The sequence below is a fragment of the Caenorhabditis briggsae genome (genome assembly GCF_000004555.2).
Source record: "Caenorhabditis briggsae complete genome, chrX, whole genome shotgun sequence".
In the NCBI taxonomy this organism is placed as follows: domain Eukaryota; kingdom Metazoa; phylum Nematoda; class Chromadorea; order Rhabditida; family Rhabditidae; genus Caenorhabditis; species Caenorhabditis briggsae.
In genome coordinates this window covers 15,926,610-15,954,560 of record NC_013491.2, presented here as the reverse complement: position 1 = coordinate 15,954,560, position 27,951 = coordinate 15,926,610, and the positions used below count along the sequence as shown (strand labels likewise).

At 37.0% G+C, this 27,951-nt stretch overlaps 5 protein-coding genes and 4 non-coding genes across 9 annotated transcripts; 2 read left to right on the top strand and 7 right to left on the bottom strand.

The window, feature by feature from the left end:
* Positions 1 to 227: 227 nt before the first annotated feature.
* Positions 228 to 5,321, top strand: CBG15435 (the record flags this gene model as incomplete). The annotated part of the gene is made up of 11 exons (XM_045240298.1): positions 228 to 321; positions 376 to 501; positions 2,606 to 2,694; positions 2,779 to 2,892; positions 3,067 to 3,286; positions 3,768 to 3,922; positions 3,975 to 4,097; positions 4,146 to 4,312; positions 4,366 to 4,465; positions 4,517 to 4,624; positions 5,178 to 5,321. 11 exons carry the CDS (start codon positions 228 to 230, stop codon positions 5,319 to 5,321), a joined length of 1,440 nt encoding a protein of 479 aa, XP_045095740.1.
* Positions 585 to 656, bottom strand: CBG28571. The gene has a single exon. It is a non-coding gene (tRNA).
* Positions 944 to 1,015, bottom strand: CBG28978. Its single transcript has one exon. It is a non-coding gene (tRNA).
* Positions 1,665 to 1,736, bottom strand: CBG28782. Its single transcript has one exon. It is a non-coding gene (tRNA).
* Positions 2,191 to 2,262, bottom strand: CBG29021. Its single transcript has one exon. It is a non-coding gene (tRNA).
* A 532-nt stretch (positions 5,322 to 5,853) lies between the features above and the next one.
* CBG15436 lies at positions 5,854 to 6,894 on the bottom strand (the record flags this gene model as incomplete). Its single annotated transcript, XM_002645325.1, has 3 exons — positions 5,854 to 5,873; positions 6,590 to 6,733; positions 6,831 to 6,894. The coding sequence occupies 3 exons, from the start codon at positions 6,892 to 6,894 to the stop codon at positions 5,854 to 5,856; spliced, it is 228 nt and encodes a 75-aa protein (XP_002645371.1).
* A 5,232-nt stretch (positions 6,895 to 12,126) lies between these two features.
* CBG15437 lies at positions 12,127 to 16,580 on the bottom strand (the record flags this gene model as incomplete). The annotated part of the gene is made up of 7 exons (XM_002645326.1): positions 12,127 to 12,608; positions 12,657 to 12,943; positions 13,029 to 13,236; positions 13,287 to 14,065; positions 14,525 to 15,130; positions 15,244 to 15,777; positions 16,495 to 16,580. The coding sequence occupies 7 exons, from the start codon at positions 16,578 to 16,580 to the stop codon at positions 12,127 to 12,129; spliced, it is 2,982 nt and encodes a 993-aa protein (XP_002645372.1).
* Positions 16,581 to 19,877: 3,297 nt separating this feature from the next.
* Positions 19,878 to 22,435, top strand: CBG27984 (the record flags this gene model as incomplete). Its single annotated transcript, XM_045240297.1, has 4 exons — positions 19,878 to 20,131; positions 20,675 to 20,944; positions 22,114 to 22,350; positions 22,426 to 22,435. 4 exons carry the CDS (start codon positions 19,878 to 19,880, stop codon positions 22,433 to 22,435), a joined length of 771 nt encoding a protein of 256 aa, XP_045099716.1.
* A 1,671-nt stretch (positions 22,436 to 24,106) lies between these two features.
* Positions 24,107 to 26,060, bottom strand: CBG27983 (the record flags this gene model as incomplete). The annotated part of the gene is made up of 4 exons (XM_045240296.1): positions 24,107 to 24,127; positions 24,865 to 25,020; positions 25,066 to 25,179; positions 25,260 to 26,060. 4 exons carry the CDS (start codon positions 26,058 to 26,060, stop codon positions 24,107 to 24,109), a joined length of 1,092 nt encoding a protein of 363 aa, XP_045099715.1.
* Positions 26,061 to 27,951: the final 1,891 nt, after the last annotated feature.

Sequence of the window (27,951 nt, the reverse complement as noted above, 5' to 3'; positions counted from 1 at the left end):
TTTTACATAGACATTTTCAAGTTTAGGAGAGACTGTTGACCAAACGCAACAGGTGATATTCAATAGGTACCTCTTCAAGTCCCTCTTCACTCAGCATTCATTAGCTCAACCCTTGAGCTGACTTGTTGTCGCTTTTATTTCTTCCCTTTTGGAAATAATTTTCATATGTTTACAGAAACAGTTGATAGTGATCCACGGCATGTGGTAGATGTGCGTGAATGGTAATCATGGAATCGGCAACAAGACATCGTGCCGATATGATTTCGTTCTTCACGTTCGACTCGTACATCTCAATTGTTGGTGTTGCTTATACGGCTGTCGGTTAGTTGAAATCTGAAAAAATTAAATTTAAAAAATTACTCATCAATTTTTCAGGTCTCTTGGGTGTTTTCTGCAATGTTACAACTGTGGTCATGATCTTAACCAATCGAGTATTCCGTCTCTCCGCATATACCATAATGGCAAACGTGGCTTTGGCGGATAGCATTGTGATGTTGATCGGTAAGTATAGGAATTGAATGATAGCAAAGTAGCGAACCAACGATCATTATTTGCATGTCTTAATAGAAATTTTCAAAAGAAGTAGGGGGCACCCGGATTTGAACCGGGGACCTCTCGATCTGCAGTCGAATGCTCTGCCACTGAGCTATACCCCCACATGGGCATTGTGAACACAATAGCTAATAAATAGTGTGTCGAAACCGTTTCAATCAGCTTATTGTTTAAATAGCGCAGCGTGAAGCTTCCTTTTGTAAACATTATGACAAAAAAGAGGTAGGAGTAATCGGATTCAAAGTATAAAAATTCACTGCATATGAACCCCATAAAGTTGACTTGTTAAAAAGATCTTAATAAAATTTTGAATTTTGATTTTTTTGATAATTTATGAACAGACAGAAAAAATCAATTCGTTCTGTGTTAATCGAAAATTCAAAAAAGAAGTAGGGGGCACCCGGAGTTGAACCGGGGACCTCTCGATCTGCAGTCGAATGCTCTGCCACTGAGCTATACCCCCACATGGTCATTGTGAGTACGAAAGCTAATAAATAGTGCGTCGAGACAGTTGCGGAAGCTTTTCGGGACAAATTTTGAACGGCTCTGTGTGCAAATAAACTATTCCGCTGCTTTGGTTTGTGAGCATTGTGTAAAAAAAGGTCAATATATTTTTTGATCAAATTGATCTGTATCAAATTATAAAATTTGATCTCTATCAAATTTGATCTGATTTTGATCAAATTTGATCTGTAAGTTATCGTGTTTCCTCTAGAAGAAGCTAATCCAAACCATAAACTTTTAGCTCAATTATTTCGATTACTGTGAAATTTATCTAAAAAAATTTCAACTGATAAAATGCTGGTGATGTTTTGATGAATTATTTATTAATTGACAAAATTTTGATATCTCTTACAGTAATCCAGATAATTGACAGGTCGCGTAGTCTTCTAATAGAAAAAACGCAATTTATTAATTTCAAGAACTTCATTTTTGTGATCTATGTAGGGTGCTGTCTCTTAATGAAAACTTGAGACAGTATCGAAATTTTTAGTGCAATGTTTTGGATTTCTGATTTTAAAATATTGTCTGATTGCCGAAAATATCCAACGCACCAAGAAATACCATCAGTACAAAACGTCCCGCCTTTATTGCAAAAGAAAAAAAGGACTAGGGGGCACCCGGAGTTGAACCGGGGACCTCTCGATCTGCAGTCGAATGCTCTGCCACTGAGCTATACCCCCACATGGTCATTGTGAGTACGAAAGCTAATAAATAGTGCGTCGAGACAGTTGCGGAAGCTTTTCGGGACAAATTTTAAACGGCTTTGTGTGCAAATAAACTATCACGCTGTTTTGGTTTATGAGCATTGTGTCGGGATAATAGAAAATTGTACTACCACTGATATGTTCCCCCGTAACTGCAAAAACAAAAATTATAGTGAATCTAGAAAACAGGGCTTCTAGACGGAAGCTGTAATTTTTCGGCATATAGTTTAATGTGGTCTGTGAATAAACAGCCAAGTATAGAGTACCTCATTGTTAAAACTTTGGCGAAAAACTGGACCGAACACTAAAATCAGTTTAGGGAATTTTTCGAAACCCAACTGAAGCAAATTTTATCACTCAAATATATTTCACGTTTTTTAAAAACACAATAGCGCATCAAAAAACAGAGCAAAGCACCTAAAAAAGAAGTAGGGGGCACCCGGAGTTGAACCGGGGACCTCTCGATCTGCAGTCGAATGCTCTGCCACTGAGCTATACCCCCACATGGTCATTGAATACAAAGACACTAATACATAGTCGTCGGAAAGCGGTGCGGCCAGTCCTCGGAAGAGATAACAATCCGATTTGTTTGCAAATAGAAAAACTTCCAATTTGTCGGTTTATGTGTATTGACCAAGTGGACAATAAGAACCGGTTTTGTACGAGATTGTAATACTTTTCAGGGTTTGTAATTTTTAGAAAAATGAAATACAATTAATGGATTCGAAATTCGTTGTTTATTGAAGAACAGAAAAGGAACTAAAAATATAAGAATACCCGTTTACAGAGAAACCTATAAATCTGCTAATGAATAATGTAAAAAAATTTATCTAAATAATTTTCAGCCGGTGTTGCTTGTGGAATGGATGTCATGTGGCCAAATCCAAACGATCTTACTTCATTTATTCCGAGTTTGGAGGAACCATTAAACACGGTAAGCTCACGTCTTCTCTTTTTTATTTGTTCTACAGTATCCCCAATCAAACTACATTCTCTTATATCAAACATCGAATTTCAGGTTTCCCCAATACCACTTCGAAACGACACGAAAATGACAGGTGATTCCTCAGAGACTGGGAATATTCATGCTGTGCTCTCCTTCTCATTTGTTGCTGCATGGACAGCTGGAGTGGTTAGTTTTTTTTTCCATGTGCAATTTGAAATTTATACGGGGGCGGATTAAACAATTGACTCATTGATGGGGAAGTTTTTTTTTTGATGGAATTTTTAATTTTCTGGTTTGGAGAAATTCCTGGTTTAGAGAGAAAGAATTGTTTCGGAAAAATGTCAGAAAGGGATTTTTCAGATCAGCTACGCGATGCTCGGAATGAACCGATGTATAGCCATATGCTACTACGGTACCAAAGCAAGAGCACTGAATCAAGTATCTGTGGCTATCGCTTGTTCAGCCAGCACCTGGGTCATTGGAGTTGGAGCTGCATTAGTTGGAACTCTCTCCCAACCAATGATTGGTATACAGAGAACCATGTGGAGTATTAGTTTTCTGGAGCCAAAACCACATACAAGTATGTGAAACAGTTACAGTACCAGTCACTGGGATACAAAGTTCTTCAGTTGATTTTGACCATTTTCAAAAGTCTGGAGCTCGGCTGTCAAGTGTTGGATCACTTTGAAATTTTTAGAAGGTGAAAAACAGGCCTAGGTTGAAAACATTTTTTTACAGAATTTTTTGAAATTTCTTATTTTTTCAGCTATTTGCTAATTCCTGAAGGAAATTTTCTTGTTTTGTACTGATAATGTGAAAAAAATAGGTGTTTTCCAGATATCGGCAAATAAATGAAAAACCAAACAATTTTGAGAAACTCAGTAAATTCGAAGTTTCAATCTAAGTTTGTTTTATATCCTCCATAGTTTTCAAAATGATCCAGAACTTGAGAGCCAAGCTCCAGACTGCTGAAAATGGTCAAAACCAACTGAAAAACACGTTTTTGCATATCTCATTGACAGGAACTGTATATAAGGCGGTGAAAAACTTACAAGTTTCAGCTCTGTTTTTCACAATTCTCTGCGCGGCGAACCTTTTCGGACTTGGAGCTCAATGGGTTTGCTCCACGTTGGTGCTGCTCAAAATCAGACAGGTTAAGAAGAAAATCAGCAAAAACAAATTGAATCAAAATTCGGCGAATCGATTCCGTAAACAGGTAATTTAATTTTGATGATGTTAGGAATTTTATACTTACGTTTAATTGTTAGGCTCGCCTCACATTTCAATTCTTCTACCCATCAATTCTCTGCACTATCTCAACGTTCCTGTTTTTCATCAAGCCATATGCCTTTGAGTATCTTTCCGGATGGCAATTGGTAATCCTTCACTTGGTAAAATTACTGTTTTTTTGTATTTTTTTTTTGTAACTGATTTTCTAGCTTTGGCTGTGCAACCACACTTGCAATCCATTCATCTACGCCTATTTCAATGATAGAATGCGAATGACCTACAAGGAGATCTTGACTTGCGCTGCAATCCGATACCAGATCAGGAAACGACGATCGAGTCATCCATTCAGAATGCACGGAAGACACAATGTGTCAAAGTAAGTTCCAAATTTCAATGTTATCAATGTTTTCAATTATTTCTAATTTTCAGACGATCCAACGCCGCTGGAATGAAATCCACACGGATATCAGCCCGATCAGGACGCACCAACCGAGATGGAAACTTTGTTCGAAACTCGTTACAAATGCAGGTGAGATCATGAAAAACTTCTGTGGTTTATTCTGCATATTGTCCTTTTCAGAGTCGCGACTTTGAGCAATTGTGCGAGTTCATCATGCGTGTCAACCCCTTGTACGATTCGAGTGAAGGATGGCGGGAAAGCAGTGACGATGAGCCATTTCAACCTGAGGTATGAGTTGTAAATATATAGTTGGCACATATTAAAACACAATTGACAGTCAGTTTCCTAGAGATGAGAAAAAATAAGGGAGTGAGAAAAAAAATGGATAAATATGGGTTTCACGAAAACAATACCTATATTCTGCGGTGTGTTATTATCCAAGAGACCTCATCGTCTCTGTAAGTAAAGCTTGTTGTAGCTAGGCCACCTGATTCCTTTTTTAATTTTCAATCAGGTTTTAGGAATTTTGAAAAAATGAGAAAACATTTGAATCTACATACATTTTTGTGTTTTTCAGAATTAGACTAATAACTGCAAAAACTCGGAATTTTTTAAAAATTATGTGAATGCAAAGTTTTCAATTTAGGTCTATTTTACAATTTCCAAAATTTTCAAAGTGATAGGGAACTTGACAGCTGAGTTTCAAACTTCTAAACATGGCCAAAATCGGCAATAATCCACTGAAAAGTGTACTTGTGTATATTGAATGGTACTGTATTTGCAACATTTCAACAAAACAGCATCTTTCTAATCTATCGAACAATCAAAAAAATATTTCCAGTTCACCAAGGAGCTGGAATCTGTCCATAACGCCGGTGGATCATCCCGTTATGACAACGACCGAGAGGCCAAGTCAATCGTATTGGATCTGGGCCGTCAGACTGTTGAGCACTGGGTCAAATTTGCCAAAAAGGCGAGCATCTAACATTTCATTCAAATTTTCATCTATGATCTCTTCTATCAATCTCATTGTTATTGGTTTCTTGTCTAACCTCTCACATCATTTTTCCCTTTTCAAGTCCCTAATTTCCTGTTACAAGTGTGCCAGGAAAAGTTCATGTGAACTTTGAAAATTTCGAATCTCCCCCAGTCTCTTGTGTTGTGTTCCTATCCTCGACAGAAAAAGAGTATTCTGTGATACTTGCTTCTTCAATTGCATAGTTCTCGGTTTCCCGATGGTATTCCGCCCCAAACATATAATCATGTCTTCTTCCTCCCCGACTATGCCCTCCAAAACATTGATCACCTTGATTACTGTTTTATTAACGTCATGAAAATAAATTATCATCTGGTAGCAGACTCTTGGAACAGGGGTGTTAAAAATTTGACGGGAAAATGGGACAGGGACAGATCATGAAGAAGTGACGATGGGACCAAAACGTTGATAAGCTCGATGGTGAAGAAACGAGATGAAACTGTATCATGTAGAGATCAGTAGGCACGGAGAGAATGAAGAATTACAAGTTGGCGACGCGTGCTGAAGTTTTGATGATTTGTATTTTGGAAATCAAACTTGGACTGGCTAATTTTGAGAGATAAAAAATCACTCAAAATTTAATTCATCCAATTGTTTACCGTGAAGGCTTTTATAGCACTTGCACTTTAAGCTCAATCATCTCCTTTCCTTCAAACGATATCAAAAATTTGACAACTGATAAAATGTTGGAAAATTTAAGGAAAACATTTTATTAGTTGTCTACTTTTTGATATCTTTCATAGGAATCAAGATTATAAAGGTCGAAATGACCATTACACGTATGGGAGTCTTCTATTAGAGCATTTACAGTATGCACAGTACCGGTCAATAAGGTCCTGGGTTTTTTAGCTATTTGTCGATTTCTGATAGACCCTCTTTTTTGAACTGTTTTTGTACTGAAAACGTGAGAAACCAAGTGTCCTTCGGGAATCAGCCAATAACTGAAAAACTAGGAATTTTCAAAAAATCATGGGATTACAAAGTTTTGGATCTGTGCCTGCTTTACAGTCTCCGAAACTTTCAAAATGATCTGAAACTTGACAGTCAAGTTACAGACTCCAAAAAGTGGTCAAAATGGCGGAAAATTAACCGAAACATACGTTTTTATTTATCTTATTGACCGGCACTCTAGCTCAGATACTAGTCTGATTATGTAGTCTTTTTAATTCTGCCTTAAACTTCAATTTTCCGCTTTCTTGTGGAAACTCGAGACTTACGATCGGTTGGCTCTGGAGTGCGTGGTCTGAGTTGTCCTGGCACTTGCAATGTGGCAAGTGGTGGCGGTGCGGGACTCTGTGGAGCTGCGTCACGAGTAGCAACCGATGCTCCTTCGCCATTGTTGATGGAAGTTGGTTCGATCACTGAAAATTCAAAAGTTCTTCTGACTCTAATTGTAAGGTCATGCACTCCAATAATGAAAACACCACATTTGCTAAAGAGATTAGACGGATTACCTACCATGGATCTTGACGTCGGCTTCGGCGTCAAGCAGAAGACGCATGCACGATGTGCACGCTCCCATTTCTGTCGTTGAACTGAAAAAAGAAAGGAGGCGGGTGTGGATAAAGTTTCGCAAATAGCAGGATCACGAGAAGAGATTAAGAACATTGAAGACAAAAATAATTTGAGAAACAAAAAGATTCTACCAACGTAATCCAAGAGCAAAAATGTCTTGAAAACCATTTGAGGAAATTATAATAAAAATGAGTGGGGAGAAGTTGAGGTGCGTGTTTGTGCCAAACAAACGAGTTTGAGCCTCAAATCAATATTCTCAGAAGTTGAGACAAGTCAGAAGGGAAGATAATTGCTCAATGTTGACAACTTCGGTGATATGATGAACTTTTATTACAGGTTAGACAGTTAGATGATCAAAAACATCAGAAGATGTCCGATGCTCAGTTTTTTTTTTAATGTCTGAAAAGAAAGATACACAAACATTTGGGAATATAAATAAAAAACTATGGTGTTCATGTTTTGTCAATCAGAGGAAACGGAGCATCAGATTCTAACTTCAATGAAACAAAAAAAAATAGATAGAAGCCCTCATGTCTTTTCTGTTCAATTCCAAGAGAAATCGAGTTCTAGAAACTTTAAAACAAAAATACAATAGAAGGTATTGTGATTTTTTTTTGAATAGTATTATATTACGAGCGGACCGGGGCTGGCTTTTTCGGAAATTCGTTCATGCCCGTTCCGTTTTGGCTTCCAGTAATTTTTTCTTTATCTTTTTAAAATTCTTTTGAAAAATAAAAATGAAATTTGTGCCGAATTTACAGTTTTTGAAAACGGAGTGTTCTTAATAACTGACAGTAAAAAATTGTTGAAAAATTTCTGAAATTTCAAAATTTTATCAAATGGGAAAACCTGAGCCTGCCGGGCCAGGCCCTGAATTTTAAAGTATGGCATTATTAACTCAAAATGATGAGGTCTTGAAATCATTGAAAGTGCTGAAATCAAATTACTTGACATTTTTTTGAATATTCTTTTTTTGTTCAAATAATATTTAATTTTTTAAATTCAAATATTTTTTTAACTTCATCTAGTGCAAGAGAAAAGCACAATGAAGAATTGGAAATTGAAAAATGTCTGTTTTTGGCACGATCGAAGCAGGTGCACAATCTGGACTTGAACTTTTCCCGAAAAAATTCTTAAAATGTTTACCCTTCAGATTAAAAGGAAGGAACAAAAATTGCAATCGGACTCCACGAGAAATGGTGCATTTTGCTAGACGTGGACAGATTTCCTTGAACTCATTCACTTAAATGAAATATAAATGACTCAAAAAACTGAGAATAAAAAATCCTGTCTGGAATGACCAGACATGGCCAAAATTCCTAATTCAGCAGTAATGACGTGCCCGTTCGTCTGACTGAGAAAACAATGAGATACGTAAACAAGGGAAGTCTTTATCTCTTTATAGAAATCTTTATACCTAAAATGGTTACGTCAATGATAGAGAGTAACAAGCGGTCTAATTTCCGAGACAAACCCATTTATCTAGCTGAAATGAAAAAGAAAAACTGACTAAACAATGTTGATAAAAATGTAATAGTTACTTCTGTTTTCAGCCTTTTTTCTGAAAATGAGCGAGTGTTTGTTTAGTAAAACTTGGTAACCAAACATAGCCAGCTGGCTCAACAGAAAGCCTAAGAGCGGAGAAAGGGGAAAGAGAAGAAAAAATTGAAAGTGGATTCAAATTAACGGGTAGCTTCTGACTGCAAAAGAAACCCTTTATGTCCATCGTCAAGAACCCTTAGGGAGTCGTATGGATGTGTACTCGTAGGAGGAATTGAATTAGTCAAGCATGAATTTTCATTTATTTCAGGGTATGGCAACAGTATTTTTTGTCGTACACGTGTTTTGTTTGCTAACAATTCCATAAAATAATAGTGGTGCTTTTCGAATAATAAATTATTCAGAAAGGGATTGCTCTCTAAATTAACCAGCGAGTGAAATTCTGGTCATAATTCTATTTCAAAATGATAAAGTTGAAATAAGTTGATTTCGAGTCTCTTACTAAGTAACAATTATTTGCCAGTTTGTTCCAGAAGCTTCAGAGGTCACAAATCACATACAGAATTCTCAAAAAGTTTTTAATAACAAAAAATACACTTTGTCAGTTGACTACTTCTTGATACCATTCACAGGAATTGAAATAAATTTGATCAAAATCATACTTGTAACGGGCCGGGCCGGGCCTGTCATTCCACAAATTTTGTAAATTTCAAAAAACATAAGGGGGACCCTCACGTGATTTTTTTCGAGTTTTTAAGAAATATTTTTTGATCAAACAGACAAACAATCCAAAAAGCACAAAAAATATAGAAAATTTTATTGAGAGCTCAAAATTCGGTTCAAAATGACAAAATTTTTGCTACCGGGCCTTCCGGGCCCGGCCCGGGCCTTGAAATTTTCCTCAAGCCCGAGCTTTGGCGGGCCGGCCCGGAATTTTACAAGTATGATCAAAATGTGAAAAGTTACTGTATAATTTGGAGTTTTTGACTTTCTTACAATTACTAGCCTAGAGAAGATTGGTTGTAAGAGAGACATCAACTAAGACGGTAACTTTGAAATTTTTGAGGTGTTTTCTGTTTTACGGGATGTTTTTCTCTAGTAGGTGATTGCACGAAAAAATTTATCCGATTATTGGTTCTTGAAATTTTTAGGGCAAGCGGACAACTACTATTATTTGATCACACATAGTTGCCCAGTTTTACCTGACATAATCGTTTTTAAATTGAATTATGGCCAGAAGCGCACAAAAAGAGAATTTTCTCCACGTTACTGAAAACCTGACAACGCAAAAATAATGTTCCAGAGTTGTTCAAAAACTAGTCACATTTCGTAAGAGATTTTTCAAAAACAAAAATCTAGGCTACAATTTTTCCTGTAAATTGCGTCACTATTTTTTTTTCATTTAACGGTTCCTTTGACGTAAAAATGGTATCACAAATTTTGTACGTTTTGTAATCAGCTAGACAATTAACAAAAAATGAAACCAACTGTCAGGAACTATAGTATATTATTATAATCAGTTATGTTGTGTAGGCTGATATTAGTATTATGTTGATCACATGACGAAAATACTTTGAAACCGATGCGTTGATGGGTATCTCTAAAATAAAGAAGATTCTAAGAACGGCTTAGAGACATTTCGCAACTGAACGTTTAGCAAACGTAGTAATACAGACTATTGAATAGGACTCGGATCTCAAAATACATTTTAGGGATTTAAAATACCGTAAACTGTCTAATACTAACGCCACCCCTGAAATTTAACATTGAGACTATATATCTCGTTTCCTGTGAGAGGTGTCAAAAAGTAGTCAATTAATAAAATATTTTTGTTATTATGATAAACATTTTTGTAGTTGATCACTTTTTGATATCTTTCACAACAACCTAGATATATGCTCTTAAAGTTTGAAAGTTAAGGGTGACGTTTTATTAGAGTGTTTACGGTATGCGTTCTTCTCTGATAGAACATTTTTTGAACATCTAAAAGTTCCAAATTTCAGTTTTGTTAAACATTTTGTTAAACAAAATTTGTTTTTCAATTTTCGAATTTTAAAGTGTGTTCTATTTAAAAAAAAAAACATAAACGCCTTATTTGAAAAGTACGAAGTTTTATTTTTCTCTAATTAAAATGTTTCTTTAGTTATTTCGAATTTTAAGTTGTGATCTATCAGAAAAAGTAAATTTTAAAATCTTATCACTATTTTTCTAGATAAATTCCATTGTATTCTCACAGTGGAGTAAGAAGCAAGAGCCCTCACAACAATCAAAACGAAAAGTGCTCAAAGCTGACATTTGAATTTCTATGGAATTGATTATCGATTTTTCCCAAACATGTGGGAAATCACAATATGTCCAATGTTGAAAAACGCAAAATGTCGAGAAACATGTGAAAAAATGGCTCTCAAAAATGTAATTCTACGAAACTAATAAGGAAAATAGCCGAATATTAGAATTTGTTACCCAACACTAATTTAGTTTTGAAGGAAAAAAAATTAATAAAATAAAAAAGAAAATGGCATGGGTCGAAGATACGAGAAATGAGTGTGAGGACCTAATGAATATTCATCTTCATTTCTCATTCTTAGCACAGACAGAGAACAAAAGCAATAACCTACCTAGTTGCTTCTTTTTTGGGTAGAATTTTTTGTTTTGAATAATTTTTTATTTTGCGTTTTCTCAGTTGAGAATCTTAGATAAATAGAAAATCAAACAAAATAAAAGAAATAGTGGGATTCAAAAATAATAAATGAACCCTAGACTAATTACTTAGACTTGTGAGAAAGTTGAGATGAAATTTCAATCTGTGTGGGAACGGAAAACAGAGAGAGAGAGAGCAACACAATTCAAATAAAAACCTAAAAATCTGACCTACTGAGCTTGGGTTTTAGATGTCAATTCGAGTCTCTAGAGAATTGAAAAAAATCGCTTTTGGTTGTCTTCTCACAAAATTATGGGGAGAAGTAGAAAAAGGCAAAAGTTTTTGTTTTTTGTGTTAGTACATTTCTTGTTAAATAACACAGAATTCGTAGAGTATTTAGGAATAAATTTGTCATCGAGACTACCACCTCCATTTACCTTCCTCCAATGTTTATATGCCAACGTCGTTTGTCTTATTCACTTTCTCCTAGACTAGCAGCTGCTACCAGTGAATCTCCACTTCTCGCAAAAACAGAAAAGCCAGCAAGTCAATAAAAAAAATATATAGCAAGAATAGAGGTAAAAATTTATAACCGATTAGGCTTCTTGCCATTCTCTCGCTCTCTCGCCAACTCAATTCATTTTACCTTTAAAATATGCACGTGGACACTCATGATCATTTCATTTTCTTGCTACCATAGCAACATCCGATTATTTCTCAAGCACTAATTTCTCTGGAAATATTGAAATTTATCTGAAAAAAAATGCTGTGAAACTGATTGACATCATCTTGAAATGCAGTCGGAGAGTAGAAGAGTTGGCTTAGTTTCAGTTTTCAGCTTCTTTTCTGTAAATTTTCAATCAAAAGAATGGTCAATTCAAAGCAAAAGATAATTTTTAAGCCTGTTCAAACCTCTCGAAATTTCGAACAAAAATGAGAAAAAAAAATTTCGGATGGAAAATTATGTATTAGGAAAAATAACGCAAAATAAAAAAACACAAGTTCAGGACTTCTTAGTGAATGACAGGATGATATAAGAAAAAATTACAGGAAAAAAAACACAAAAGATAACAAATCAATATTTAATTTAGCAACTGTTTACTCCGGCACATCTGAGCCTTCGACGGAGTACTTGATTCTTCTGAGTCCTTCGAATTGAGAAGACCAGAGCATATTCCAGTGCTCAATTGGATCCAGGTTGATCCGTTCAGTCTTCTTCGGAAACTTCTCTGAATCCTTGAACTCGCTGAAGGAGTGGCAGCGGCGGCGTGTTGGTCTCACTGGGTGGCTGGTTTCGAGACGTCCAAACTCGACGGTGGTCTTCCTACTGGCCCAGACGCGTCGCAAGGAGTTCTGGCGTTTCTCCTTGACATCAGAATAGACGCCTTCGGCTCCTTCTCGATTTTTTGGTTTGAAGAATGGGAGCCACTCTCGGATCTCGTCCTTCTCCATCGAGTTGTGGCATTCAAGGCGGAGCGCAGCGAGCTGAATTCTCTCGAGAAGATCTTGATCTTCTAACCTCATTCCCATTGCAACCGGCCACTCATTAAGAAGAACTGCAAGCATCTGCCGAGAAAGATCTGCAAAATTTATCATTTTCGAGTTATCCATTTGAAACAAAAACTCACCTATCATCTCCGGCTGCGGGACGTGGCAGGTTCCAGCCAAGTCTCCAAGATGCACTGGCAGCCAAAAAATCATGTTCTTCACCAGCTCGTATTTCGCATCGTTCGATCCGCCAACAAAATCAAAAATTACCGCTTCCCTCGATTGAAGAGGCACCGTCTTCATTACTGATTCCATCACGAAGAAGAAATATAAAACAACACGAGGATATTGCGTATCCGTGTGTTTAATTTTCCAAATCTTCAAAAGGAGAAGAAACTTGTCCACAATATATTCAACTTTGGCCATCCTGAAAATTGAGTTCATGATATATTTTTTCAATTTTTTAATGCGCTGGACTAATTTCTATCGGAAGTTCTTACTATACAACTCACTTCTTTGCTGAATCCAAGCGGCTGAATTCTGGCGTGAGATCCAGAAGTTTGTATTGTTTGCTTCCGATAGCCTCGACAAGCTTCGGAATGTTCTCCTTTGCTCCGAGTTCGTAGAATCGTTGTGGAAGCTTTTTTTGGATTTCCTGCTTCCAATCACTTGGCATTTTGTCGGCATAAGAAATGTCCAGACCGAAATCTGGTTGTTTTCCTGAAAATGAAAGACATTCAAAACTTTCTCACGATTTCAGCAAAACTCACCGACGCCAATATATCTTGCGTCGACCCATTTACAGCGAAATTCTCGAGCTTTGAAAAATGGGTCCGAGATGGAGCCAAAGTAATGCTTCTCCGAAAGCTTCGTAGCTTCTGTAGCAAACGCATGGATAGCTTTGAAATTTGGCGAAGTGCGGTAGTGATTCTCCAGCTGCTTGAAATACTCCGACTTCGTTCCTGATCTGGAGAATCTTTGAATCGGCACCAGATGAGAGATTGAGAAGTTGTTTGGTTCCTCGAACTTCTTGGAGGGAACACGAACTTGAACATCTGTTGCAATTGTTCTCTCCTTCAACATTTTGATGACTTCCTTCATTGATTTCTGTCTCCCGATAATGAACTTCTTGTCCTGGGCCTTTCGATGAGCAATTTTTCGAATCTCCAGATTGGCTAATGCATTGTCACTCCGCTCCTGTTCCTTCAATTCCTTCTGTTGCTCTCTCCATTTCTTGTCTTCACGTTTCTTCTGCTCCGTTTTTCTTCTCTTTTCCGATCGTTCGAATTCTCTAGAAATCTTGTCGGCATACTTCATTTCTTTTTTCATCTGAACAATCGATTTCCTTTTTTCACTTCTTCGAAATTTTTCAATTATTGCTTCCCGCTGCTCCGAGATCGACGGTTTCTTGTAAGTCTCCTCTGACTCAGAATCATCTTCGTTTTCAGACGCAGCGTCATCTTCGTCCATCTTCTCATCTTTCTCGTCATTTTCTACAGCCGCAGTGTTGACAAAGTTGCCCGTGTAGCGTGTTGGCCTGGTCGATGAGCTGAAAAACGAATTATTAAACTTCATACGTGCAACGGGTCGGGCTGAGCAAGGCAGAATTTTTAGGGAAGGGCCATTGAAAAGCCGGCCCAGTGTTTGTACTGAAGCTGATTTGTTTGAATTTTTTCTCGCAAATTTTAAAATTTCATTTTCTTCAAAAAAATACGTCTCATCAATTTTTCGTTGGAAATTACAAAATGAGTACGGCGGCCTGGTCCGGCCTGGTATGTTGCAAATATGATTTTCTTCCGTTTTTATTTATCAAATTTATTTTTGAAGTTCTCAAAGAAAAAGTTTTTTGCTAAATAATACCCCAAAACCCGATTATTTTCAAAAAAAAAAAACTTTTTCACAAAAAAAATTGGAAAACTTTCCTGAAATTTCAACTTGTTTTTTAGATTTTGAAAACACGGCCTCTGATTTTTCAAGTATGCAAAAATTGACTAGAATAAAAACTCACCGAGCGATCAGAAGCTCATCTTCACGATCCTCGTCAAAAATGGGAAGGGTAAAAATGTTCCTCGGAGTTCTTTGCTTCCTCTGTTTCACACTGTTTGATGTTGAGAGCAGCTTCGGAGTATATTGTGCTGGAGTAGCCAAAGCAGGCAATGAAGACGAAGATGGTCCAGCAAAGTCTGGAGTAGCAATCAAGAAGTTTGGCAATTTGGTGGGAATTTTGGGCTTCAATGAAACTGAACTCGATGCTGATCCTATCCCGATTGAGAAATGTTTCCTTTGTGGTGTTTGTGACGTAAGGATTGGAAACAATTTTCTCCATTCTTCGGTATATACGTTTCCTTGATTTTCAGAAGTTCCACAAGTTGATGTACTGTCCATCTGCTCATTTTTTCCGTTTAACGACGATTCTTCTTGCACAAGCTGAGGAGCTTCGGTCGATGCTTTTGTAGCATCCAGTGTTGACTGACGAGACAGAATGCCATCTCCTTCAGAAGCAGCTTTCTGACTGGTAGAAGGGAGAGCAGCTGATGATGTTGCCCTCTTCTTATCATTTTCAACAGCAGCCTTGACAGAGCTGCTCGTGGGTCCGGTTGGCTTTGTCGATGATCTGAAATAAAAATCGTTGACAAAATGTAAGAAAGATTTTAGAACCGCGAAAAAGCATTAATTCCAATACGCAAAAAATGTCTGAAAGAAAATTGTCTGAAAGAAAAAACTTACCGAGGAAGAAAATCCTCCGCATCAAGATCTGGGAAAACATTATGCCAATTGATAAGAAGCTTCCATGGAGTTTTTTTCTTCGAAGAATCCTTCTTTGCAGCCTCTTTCGATTTCTCAATTTTGGGGATTTTTGGCTGAAGAACCGACATTTTTGGTAGAGGATCTCCTGATGTAGTACCACCATCGGCCGGCAGTGCGGCATTTTTTGGTCCAAAAGAATCCGTATTTTTTGAAGAAGAAGACGAATCCTTGGTATTTGAAGCACATTCGTCACGGGCACCAGACATCTTTTCGGCGAATGTGCTTTTGCAAAGCCTTGCTGGCATTGTTCGGGAAGGAGTCTTGGTGACTTTATGCTCCGAAGCATCTTTCGAAGATGTGGCCTCATGGTCTGTCTCCGTTTTGGACAAATTGGGAGCAACATTCTTCGCTGTAGCAGCTACCACGGTGTTTTTGTTTGCAAGAAGAGCAGCCTCGACGTTGCTCCTAGAGGCTCCAGCATCAATTGCTTCTTTGGTCGATCCTTGCCGGCGACTGAAAATGATAGTATTTGGATTTTTTCGATTACCTTACTTTTTACATAATTTTATATTTTTCTAAGATCTCAACAGACGATTTTTAAATCGTTTGTGATAAATTCGAGATTTTTGAAATTTTGTATGTTAGAAAATTAGAAACATTTTATTTTTAGAAGTTTTTATATTGTTAGATTTCAAACTCTTCAGATTTCATGTCTCGAAATTTTCAAATTTCAAGATTCACAATTTTTGTGATTCTCATTTTCTTAAATTTCTGAGGTATTAAAATAATTATTTTCTGCATTATTTTGAATTTCATCTCGATGTTCATCATTATCTTTATTTCTCTAGATTTTTTAGGCAATGAGTATGTGATTCAAAAATGGGTCCGTAGAGAACATGGTGACACAATGGTCGGAGAAAAGGGGTCACGGTGGCCATGTTCGCTCTGACGATCGATTGGGAGGGGTATCTCCTGCTCCTCAGGTTCTCTGATGGGGACATCAGATGGTGACATGTCCTATCAGAGAATCCCTGAACTACGAGGGACCCGAAAAATTATGCATACACACACTTTTTGACCTTTTCGGCTTTTTAAAGAACTTTTTTGACATTTTTCCTTGTTTACATTTCTTTTCAAAATCCGTTGGGATTAACCAAACGATTAGTTTTTCTCCAATAATGTTTTCGATTGTATTTTCAATAAGATTTTAACAAAAATTTCAAAATTTACCCTGCAGTGTTTGCTCCAGTCGCATTTTCCGGCGGTTTTCCGTTGGTGTTGGATACAGCACAAGCACGTTTTGGGCGGTTGTTCATATTTTTACCTCAAAAATGATAAAAGGTTACGTTGGAAGACAAAAGATTAATGAATAATCCGATAGACAAGAGAACAACTCGCTGAAAATGAATAAACACACACTACATATTTCAAAATGAAACAATTGGCGGGGGAAAGAAGTGCAGTAGGGCGAACTGACCTCGGCCGTCTGTTCTGGCAATCGGGCGATTGGTGGAGGAAGAGATAGGTACTTACTTGAAGAGACGCAGAAAAAACAGAACGCCGATTGCAAAGGCAAAATGATGGTGGTGGTGGGCAGCCGGTGTAGACTGTGCGATGACGTCACTTAGAAAAAGGAGGTGTGAAGAGATGGCGGACCCACGTTGAGGAATAGAGACTATTATTGATCGACATTGGAAGAAGAGCACGGACCACCACCCCTTGCAAAACAACGTGTACGAGGTTTATAGGGAAAGAAGAGTATGAGACAGAGGGTGAACAACAGCACTCCATACGGGAGATCATCAGAAACAATTAATAAACAGAAAAATATGAATTGTAGACACAGTGCTAACCATTTTCAAAAATGTTTGCAAAAAGAAGTGAAAATTTCGTTAACATGTGTTTAACATTTCTGGCCAACGATTGACCCAAATTTTCCAAAAATTCGAAATTTTGAAACTGCAGTAACTTTTATTCATTTATCACCAACTTTGTTTAGTTTCTTGGATTTTTTTTGAAATTATGAGCTTCTAATTGAACTAAACAAAATTTTAAAAATACCGAGTTTTTCAATTTTCGTGGTGGGACCCAAAACTTTTGAAAATTTCCAAATTCGCCCAATCTAGGCGTGTTTGAGCTCATTTTAGATTACTAATTAGGTCAAAACCCAAAATGAAAAATTCAGAAAAAATTAATGAGAATCAAAAAGGTTCCGGCTGTTCTAAAATTTTTAACGAATTCAAAATTTTTGAACTACCGTAACTTTTTCTATTCATGACCAATTTTGCTGAAGTTTTCTGGGGGTTTTGAAAGATCCAAAAACTTTGAAAGTTTCAAAGCTTATCCAAGTCTAGGCGTGTTTGAGCTTTTTTTTGAAACGCCATCTATGCCAGAACCGAGTAATAAAAATTCAGATTAAAAAGTTAATGAAAAACCTGGAAATAAATGCTGAAAATAAAATGAAATTTTTTCAATGCATCGCACGTTTACTGTATTTGTTAGTCCGTTTTAACTAAAACCGTTTTTTCCGACATGCTATTTCAAGGTATAGTTCTCAAATTTGGAACTTTTCTGTTCATTAATTGTTGTTTTGAATGAACCAAGAAACAAAATAAAACCCAAAATGACAAAACGTACATTTTTCGAGCTTTAAAACTCGTTTTTCAGGATATTTATTCTCAAATGCCAAACTCATTTTTGAACATTTCTCTATCATCTAAAGTAGTTTTTGAACACTATCTGAAAATGTTTTTTGAAAATTAAAATTGATTTTTCGGAATTTTTTTTGAAAAGTTCTGAAAAAATGAAAATAGCAAAAAAAAAATAGCAAAAATGAAAATAGCATTCTCGCAAAATTTGACATCCCAATTTCGTTTTTGGAAGGAAAATTTTCGAAAAAGTTTTGGTTGCCAGAACTTTTACAACTTTCAACTTCTTAAATATTGCTTGAAATTGACTGAAATTTATAGAAATCGGTTACAAAATTGTATGTGATCGACTTAGCAGTACTACATCTCGAAAAGAGCAAAATTGAGAAATTTCCAGAGGCTAAAAGTTTTGTTTTTCAACTGTAAGATAATGTAAGGACCGGGCGAAAAGAATATTATTAAATTTTTCATCAAGTTCACATAAATCTTTTTTACTGTGAATAGCTGGTAACTTCATCAAACAAGTGTCATCAAATGTCTAGAAGGCTAAGCTGGAACTCAAAAATTCATTTCGAAAAAAGCAAAAAAGGTTTACCAGAGTGGGGTTCGAACTAGCATATTCACTGCTAATGACTCACCCTCTTACCGCAACACCACACAACCGATATTTTCCTCTGGCGCGGAGGGCGTAGAGGTGAGAGGGAAAATGCGCGCCGAGATCGGGAGAAAATTTTCAGATTTCCAGCTTCCTGGTGAATCCGGGGGCTAGATACTTCTGACATCGTGTAGAGGATGTCTCAAACTATAAGTACTAAACTTTTCAGCAAATTCTCAACCCCCGTCTGGAACCACTTCCCTTGTTAGTGCATTTCCGGTCACTGGCCTTTTCGTCTTGGGTTATCACGATTTGGACTTTCCCACAATCACACTCTCCATGGTGATATAGAAAATAACAAAAACTTTTTCATCGTAAGTTGTAGTGTCTAAATGTTTTTGAATCGGATCTGCTCAGACTTTCCCAAATGCTCTCAAATTTTCTGGACCGTTCAGTTTTGAACATTTTTGAGAGAAATTTGTGCTGGTAATGATACCGTTTGATAGCGATAGCATTACTGTGATAGCGTTACTCTGACAAACTCTTAAATTTTTGGATAAGAATCATAATAGTACAACTTCCCTCCGGGACTAGTTGGATTGATACAAAACACTGATGATATACTGAAAAAATCACGGCCCGGCCCACGTGCGGGAAAATCACAGGAAATTGAAAAATGAAAAAATGCCGGTCCGGCCTTTTGCAGATATGATTGAAAACGTCATTGCAAACAAAAATATACCAAAAATGTCCTTTTCGTTGGATTTTTCCAATTTCCTTTTTTAGTGCGTTTCCGGTCACTGGCCTTTTCCTCTTGGGTTATCACGATACAGGTTTTCCCATAATCACACGCTCTGTGGTCGTAGAAAATGAAAAATTTTCATGTTTCTTCACATACATTTTTTGGCACCTGATACGCAGCTTTTCTCAAAAAGCTGTTGGCACAATCTTCTCTGTTCTTCATGAAAAACGTTAAAATTTGTATTTGCTTCACTTGACCATCTTAGAATTGTACAACACACGTGCGTAATGCTAAACACAAAATTTCACATCTACATCATGTTCAGAACGATTACATTCAGTTTTTTTGTTGTCAATTTTGCATGATTCATTTTTTCCCGCGTTTGACTCGACTAACCTCTAGGATGACGCACTGGTACGGTGTAACTCCAATACATCGGAAGATGGTTCAAGCGAAATCGACCTACGAGTTTTCTCCTCGCTCTATTCATTCACTTTTCAAAATCTTTCCTTTCTCATTTTTTTTAAATTTCGCTTGGGCTTCTAACAGTTCCTTGATTCTTTGTGAATTGATTTTCCACTCACTATTGTTTGACATTTACTAAACTGAACTTCTATTTATTATTCAGATGTGTAAGAAACAACCGGAAGGAAACCAACAAGGGGAGGAGAAACACTGGATGCAAGTTATTCCTGGACCGAATCTAGATGGAACGTGGTCATGCATTGGCGAATTCGTTCGTCCAGAGAACCCAAATGATATTGGTCAATACATTGAGTTTCTTTCACCGGGTCCTGATGAATTTCATTTCCCGAGTCCTGAAGCTTTCCTCAAAGCATGCCGTGAAGGAAAAGTGAAAGGCCATGGACCAGATGGAAATTCGTGAGTTGCTTTTGTATTTGATGAAAGCGCACATATTAGTCATATAAGGCTTTGTTTGGATACTAACGGTAGTCAGGTTTCGAGCACTCATGCTAGTCTATAGATGTTATATACAAATGATTATGAAACGATTTTCGCCATAAGTTTATTTGTTCCTACCAATTTGAAATTCATTTTCAATTGAATTTTCAAAAAATTTTTTTCTTGAATTTTATATAGAATGTGGATTTTTTAATGTATTTGGCACCAGTTAAAATTTTACTTTTTCTCACTAAGTTGCATATATTATTTAAAGGAAATGCAATTAAAAGGCAATAATTGTAAGATTCGAATGGAAGCCCTCTCTAGCCGTCAACTTTAAGCTCAATCATCTCGATTTCTATCAAAGATATAAAAATGGTGTCAACTGATAAAATATTTTCAATTTTATGATAAATGCTTTATCAGTTGACAAACTTTCAATATCTTATAAATGAAAGGAGATAATTGAGCTTACATTTGCCGGTCACTGTTTTTTGTAGTTGCCAACCATCTTTAATTTAGTATTCCCAACTCTGAGAGACACTTTGAACATCGGGAGGGGACTCAATCAAAGGAGGAGAAACACTGGATGCAAGTTATTCCGGGACCGAATCTAGATGGAACGTGGTCATGCATTGGCGAATTCGTTCGTCCAGAGAACCCAAATGATATTGGTCAATACATTGAGTTTCTTTCACCGGGTCCTGATGAATTTCATTTCCCGAGTCCTGAAGCTTTCCTCAAAGCATGCCGTGAAGGAAAAGTGAAAGGCCATGGGCCAGGTGGAAAAACGTGAGTTGATTTTACATTTGATGGAGGCGCACTCATTAGTCATATCATTCGCGCATTCATGCTAATTTATTATTTTTAACATGTATTAAGAAAAAAAACCTTTGGAATAATTCTTGTTACAAGCCTAAACTTAGCTACTAATTTGAAAAAAAACTTTGATAGAATTTCCACGAATTTTTGCAGAAATTTTACCTAGAAGGTGGATTTTTCAAATTCCTCAATATCAGTGACCAATTATAGTTTTTTCACCAAATCGCATGTTTGGTTTGTAAAAATGTCACTGAAAGTCACTGCCTGGAAAAAGTTCCCCGAATGCCGTGTCTCCTCTGATTAAAGCCCGATAGGGGCCAGAAGCCTTAATTCTTTTCAATATCTCACACAGGAATCAAGTTAATTGAGCTCAAAATTGTGAGTTTGGGTGGGCTTCTATCAGTAGAAATTCGGTAGTTCTGATTGACAGTCCCAAATTAGATGTTCCGAACCTGACTTGAAATTCAATTTGTATTAATTTCGTTGTTACCATAGGCAAAGTAAGGCAAACGTTTGTCTCCTCTTTTTTCTATAAAGTTTCCCCATAGCATACAATTTGGACAGTCGGCGCATGTTTCCTTTTTCTCGCGCTGAACATGTGGACTTTGCGGTAATTTTTTGTCAAAAGAATGATAAGTGGGACATCTGGAACAGGTGGGAAACTCACGAATCTTCTTTTGAATCCTTTTGATGCTGAAGTGTTTTCTCAATTTTTTAAATTCTTTGAAATCGGAGGCCATATTCATCAACAATTTCCTGGGAAAATTGTTTCTTTTCAGAAAATCAACTGAAAACGTGAAAATTAATAAAAATCTTTGACTTTTTTGGAAAATTCTCTTATTTTCATGTATAGTAATGAATATTTCTTCTGAAAAAAGCCTGGCCCGGCCCGTTTCAAGTATAAATAAAAATGACATGAATTGATAGAGCTAAGAATTTTAAGTGTTGTGTATTTTAATATTGTTGTACATTTTCACGCTCCCATTTTCCTTTCGGAAAATAATTAAGTTGATTTTTGAATAGGAAATGATTTTCCAAGGAACATGTCCATGAATATGGCCTTTGCTGAAAGAAAAACAACAAACATTTTAAAAATGATGGTCAGATTCAGGTTATCTAAGTGATTATTTTGATTTCAGCTTGGATCCCGTTCGTCCTCAAATCTCTAGAAACTCAATGTTTGAATCCGACGAAGAAGAAGAGCGTCTACCATCACACCGAGTTTCGAAACTTAGAATGAAGAAGAGAAGAAACAACGGAGAATGTGGACCAAAGCGCAACTACCGTAGGAAAGATCAAGACGATAAAGATCGCGATGAAAACAGTCAAAACTACCAGCATTCGTACTGCACTGGCTCCGCTGTGAGACGTATGATGTATGTTTGTTTTTGCTTTTAATTTTGTTAGATGTGATATTAGCTATTTTGCAGAAAAATTTTTCCATTTTTCAGCAACACCTAAACGGACACTTCTTTTCTGGACATCCTTCTCAGAGATCTACACCTGTTTCCCCCAGAATCCATTTGATTGCTCGGTTCTTTTTAACTTCAACCATTTATTTTAAAATTTCGCTAAAAATTATTTATTGATACTAAAAATTATTTATTTATGACTATAATTTGTAACTTTTTAATGAGAACGTGAATAAATACTTTTTTTCCAGAGAAACTGTTCAAACTAATGAAGGTCTGTCATCAAGATCCCAAAAGTATTTCCGTCGCTCGATTAAATTTTTCAGTTGGTTACGAGCGTTGATTATGAGCTGTCTGATTTTACGTTCATCGAGTGACAAAGCATTAGCGAGGCGTTCAATGTCCTCTAGGATGTCACCTGGGTGTGACCAATCGTTTTGCATGTGTTGAATTAGATATTGTTTCTGAAAAAAATATAATTTTTTAATATGACCAAGCCCGCAGCCGACCGGTCGGGCTGACTAGGGAACCATGTTTAGCCTTCATCTCAGATTTTTTTTCTAAGTTTGCTCATTTATAGTTTCAAATACGGACTTTCTCGTGGTGTATTCGGTTTTCTGCACAAATTTCTAGAAGCCGAGAAAAGTCCATCTGAAAATATACTGTTTTTTTGGTCTCCTCCTTCCCTTCCACTTTCCCCCCTTTCCTCTATATATTTTCCACTGTGGAAGAAACGAGCAACAGTGGCCGAGTAGATAGTGGGGGATGAATAGTAATCACAAGTTTGGGGTTCGATTTCGTCACTGTCCATTTTCTTTTTTCTTTTTTTTCTTTGATGTTGGAGGAATGCTTTGAACTTTTCGAAAATCAAAACTATGTTTGCTCTATTATTTCAGTAGGAAAAAAGCTCAAAAAAGATAATTTCTGAAAAATTCTTGAAGCACTGCTGAAAAGCCTTATCTACTCAAAATGTTAGTCGAAATCCCCCTATTTGATCATATTGGTTGCTGAACTGTTATAAATCAGTCAAGAAGTATGTAAATCTATGTTTTCACAATATTTGAGTGCTATTGGGTGATTTTCGAAGGACTACGATTCATTGAAGTTTTGGAAGAAATCACTTATTTCGGATTTCAAAACGGATATAGGCTACAGAATCTTGTGAAAAGACTCATTCTATCATTTTTATGCGTTTAGAATTCATTTTAGCACATTTAAAAAATTTTCGAAAAACTGAAAATTTCGCAAAGGGGTACCCATGGCAAAAATTTTTTTTTTCGAAAAATGAGGAAACTTTGTCAGATTGTAGAGAAACCTTTGAAATTGCGACTGACACTTAAACAATGCCAAAAAACTCCCATTAACCCTTTCAAAAACTCACTCCAAAAATGAGAAATTAGTACTGAAATCACCTAAACAGCCCATAACTCCACTTCTAGAAATTTGTGCAGAAAACCGAATACATCAAAAGAAAGCCCGTATTTGAAACTATAACTGAGCAAATTTAGAAAAATGTCTGAGATGAAGGCTAAACATGGTTCCCTTGTGAGCTATCTTAGAATATTTTTAGCCTAGAGAGTATTTTTTAGGTCTTTTCAAATGATTTCTCGAGTCAATAAGTAAGAACAAAGTTTTTGTAAAATGAAAGTTTGCAAAAAATCATTCGTCAAAAAAATTTGTGAACAAAATTCTGAATTTTCAGAATGTTCTCAAGGGACCCTTATTTTTGATTTATAGAAACCTGACATTATGAGAAAACTTACTTGATATGGAAAAAGTGTGGAAGTGTTGACTTTGTCCCAGGCTTCAGCAATTGTTTTTTTCATGACCTCGAAAGAAGGTACTTTTCGTGTCCAGAACTGAAAATATGGAAATAGACGTTTTTAGAAGATAAGGCCCAGGAAATGTACATAAGTATAGCATAAGTACGGTGAATAAAGTTTACAAAAACGTATTTATCAGTTGATTTTCAGCCATTATCAGTAGTATGGAGCTCGGCTTCCAAGTTTCCTACGTTTGGAAATGTAAAACAGTGTTTGGAAATGTAAAACAGACCTAGACTGAAAACTTTGCATTCACAGAATTTTCTGAAAATGCCTAGTTTTTCAGTTATTTGTCGATCTCTATGAGACACCTGTATTTTCAACTTTTCGAAACGATAACAAAAAAGGAGCTCTTCCAAAACTTGGTAAATAACTGAAAAACTAGAAATTCTTTAAAAATTCTGAAAATGCAAAATTTTCAATCCATCCTTCAAAATTTCTAAAGTGATTGGACACTTCAAAGGCTTCGGAAAACGGTCAAAATTACCGTAAAAATTCTGTGAATTTTAAAGACACCCTTCGAAACACCCTTCGAAATTTTCAGTGATCGGAAACTTGACAGCCAAGCTCCAGACGTTTGAAAATTGCGAAACTAAACTAAAAAATATGTTTCTCTGAATCTTATTGACTATTGCTATATAAGATAACCACTGACCGGCATGATCATCCGTTTTTCCGACATGCTTTTCATGTAGTTATAGAACACTTCTGGGTCGTACTCTTTTTCTTTGGCGTCGAGGTCCGCTTGGAGACTAACTGTAGCCATAAGCAATGCAGTTGTCGTTTCGTGGCTGATTTTTACTGTTCTCATCTGGAATTTTTCGCATTTTCTGGAAGATGAAATTTGAAAACTCACCAAGATTTTGTAGCGTTGCAAATCTTTTATGATCTGATCCGTGCTTTCTTTTCTCATTTTAGCCATACGCATTTCGAGAATAGCATTTCTATGAATGATGGGATAGTCTGTCAGCTGAAAAGATTTAGCGAAATGTTTTTTAATTCTCAAAAAAATTGATTCTAGATTATTGAAACACTCATTAAATCACTCACACAATGTTTGATCTTCCAGTTTTCGAAACTGCTTAGGATTTCAGTGTGTCTCCTTTTATTGAGGGTCACTGGCTCTGGTTCTGTTGGAGTGCTCGTTGTTGGCGTATTGGCTGCGGATGAACTGCTTGCTGGAACGCTTGCTGCAGCAGAACTTATTGCAGGAGCGGTGGGAGCAACTGGGGCGTCTTTATCAGCAATCAGAGAGCTTGGACTCAAATTCGACACTGGTAACATGCTAGCAACATAACGACGTTCAGCTTCTGCATCATACACCACAATGCAATCGGAAGAGTTTTCTTCGTCTCCAAGTTGAGATCTTTTTTGAGCCTCAATTCGTCGCTTCCTGCGTCTATGTCTTGGAGCGGCAGATGCTTCCGGTTTTTTGAAAATAGGTTTCTTTGGACGGGGCATCCAGGTATCATCGGGTTCTGTTGTCATTTCAATTGTTTCGTATTGCGGTGGTTCAGGACTTGGACTATCACGTGGAATTCTTGGAAATGGCAGAGGCTTGATAAATTGGGGATCACTGGTTAATTTGAAAAGTTCCATGAGGGGATTTTTAATATCTAAAGGCGCTGGTGGTGGTAGTGACTGAGATTCAACTATTGATGTAGAAAGAGGTGTCGATCTGGAGGCAGAAGTAGGTGTTCCATTAACGAGGCATGAGATGTATCGAAGTACCAAATCTTTCAAATCGGAATCAATAGTTTGGTTAGGTTCGTTCAGGGCTGAGAAGATCGAGGTAGATTGGTTGAAAAGTGACAAGTTTGAGAGATCCATTTGGGGAGTTGTTGATATCATGGTATTTCTAAAAAATTGAAATTTGAAAAAAACACAGTGAGAGAACGAGTAAAAGAAATCAAGGAATACGGCGAACAATCAGAAAAGGATGTGGTGTAATATTAGGTTGGCGGGAAAGTCTTTGTCACTTTTTCAATAGTTTATTTCTCAAAGAAAAAATAACCGAATAATTAATTATATTGTCCATCATTATCAACAACATGTCTCCAACGTTCCCTCAATTTATGGATTCCATTGCGGTAGAATCCAGCCGGGCGTGAGGCAAAGTATTGTTTGAGTGCCGCTTCGACCGCTCCACGGGAATTGAAGCTTCTTCCTTCGAAGGCACGTGTCATATCGCCAAATAACCAATAGTCGGAAGGAGCAAGATCAGGAGAATACGGGGGGTGAGGGAGAACATTCCATCCATATCCCATCAGCTCCTGCTTCACTTGTTTCGAAACATGTGGGCGAGCGTTATCATGTTGATAGTACACTTTCTTGTCTTTCAGGGCCGAACGGTCGACTGCTTTCTTGAGGTTTCGTAGTTGAGTAGTGTAGAGGTCTCCAGTTATTGTTTTGCCCTCGGGCAGAAGTTCCCAGTAGATGGGGCCGTCCACTCCCCACCACACAGAGAGCATAACTTTTTTCGGATGAAGGTCGGGTTTGGGGACATCCTGTGGGCTCTCTCCTTCTCCAACCCACTGGGATTTCCTGTGGTGATTATCGTAGAAGACCCACTTCTCATCTCCGGTTATTAGCCGGTCCAGCCATCGATCGCCCGCGTGGAGAGTGAGAAGAGTAATCGAATCGTCGACTCGGCGGTCAAGGTTGGCTTGAGTCAGGTGATGACGTATGAATCGACCAAAAAGTTTTCTCATTCCAAGAGACTTCAAACCTTCAAGGACTGTGCTATGGTGAACTCCGAATGTGACAGCTAGTTCACGGCTAGATTGAAATGGATCCAATTGCAATGCGTGCTTCAGCTTGTCCAAATCCAACTCACGGGGTCTCCCAGAGCGATCCTTTTCATCGAGCGAGAAGTCATCTTTTTCGAAACGATGGAACCAATTGCGAATAGTATTGTAGTGAGGGGCATGTGTGTTGTACACATTCTTCAAGAAAGTTTCCGAATCCTTCATCGTGGTGTGAGATAGGAAGAGGTAAATCGAAACATGTCTGATGTGAATAGCAGTGGGAACAAACATATCGTTTCAATTACAGATGAGGAGCAGGGAAGGAGATGGGGACTTGTTTATATGGAAGGTTCTTATCACCTTGTTATTCACTAGAGTCGATATCATACACAGCCTCCATATACGAGAACAGTGATTAAACAAACAGAGTGACAAAGACTTTCCCGCCAACCTAATATAAAACTATGAAAATGCGGGTTTGTTTTGTTTTCATTCTAACACTAAAAGTGATTCAAATGTTATGAGGTATGCGCTTTGAAAGAGGGCATAATGAACGTAAATGGAGGAGAAAAACTAGAAATGATCAAGTTTTTTTTTATTCTAGACCGTTTTGCAGAAGAATTTTGAAAATCAACCTTAAAAGTTGAAAACTAACAGGGCAATTTCAACACCCCGTGATTCAGACTTTGACAAAAACTTCAGGGAAAAATTGCAGAACTAGACAATTTTTGAAAATTATGAAAAATTCGCGTTTTCAGTAAAAAAATCAACGACTTTCAAAAACGATTATTTTTCAACTTCTAAAACGTTTTGAACAAACCATATGTTCTGTTATATCGATATTGCATACTTGCGGACGGGCCCTGTCATAGTTTCTTTTAGGATCAATATTTTTGACTAACTAAATTAGATATGATAGAACTCGACGAGCACTACAAAATGATATTGTTCGGGACACTGTATCATGTTTGTGAACAAAGTTAGAATTCCACCAC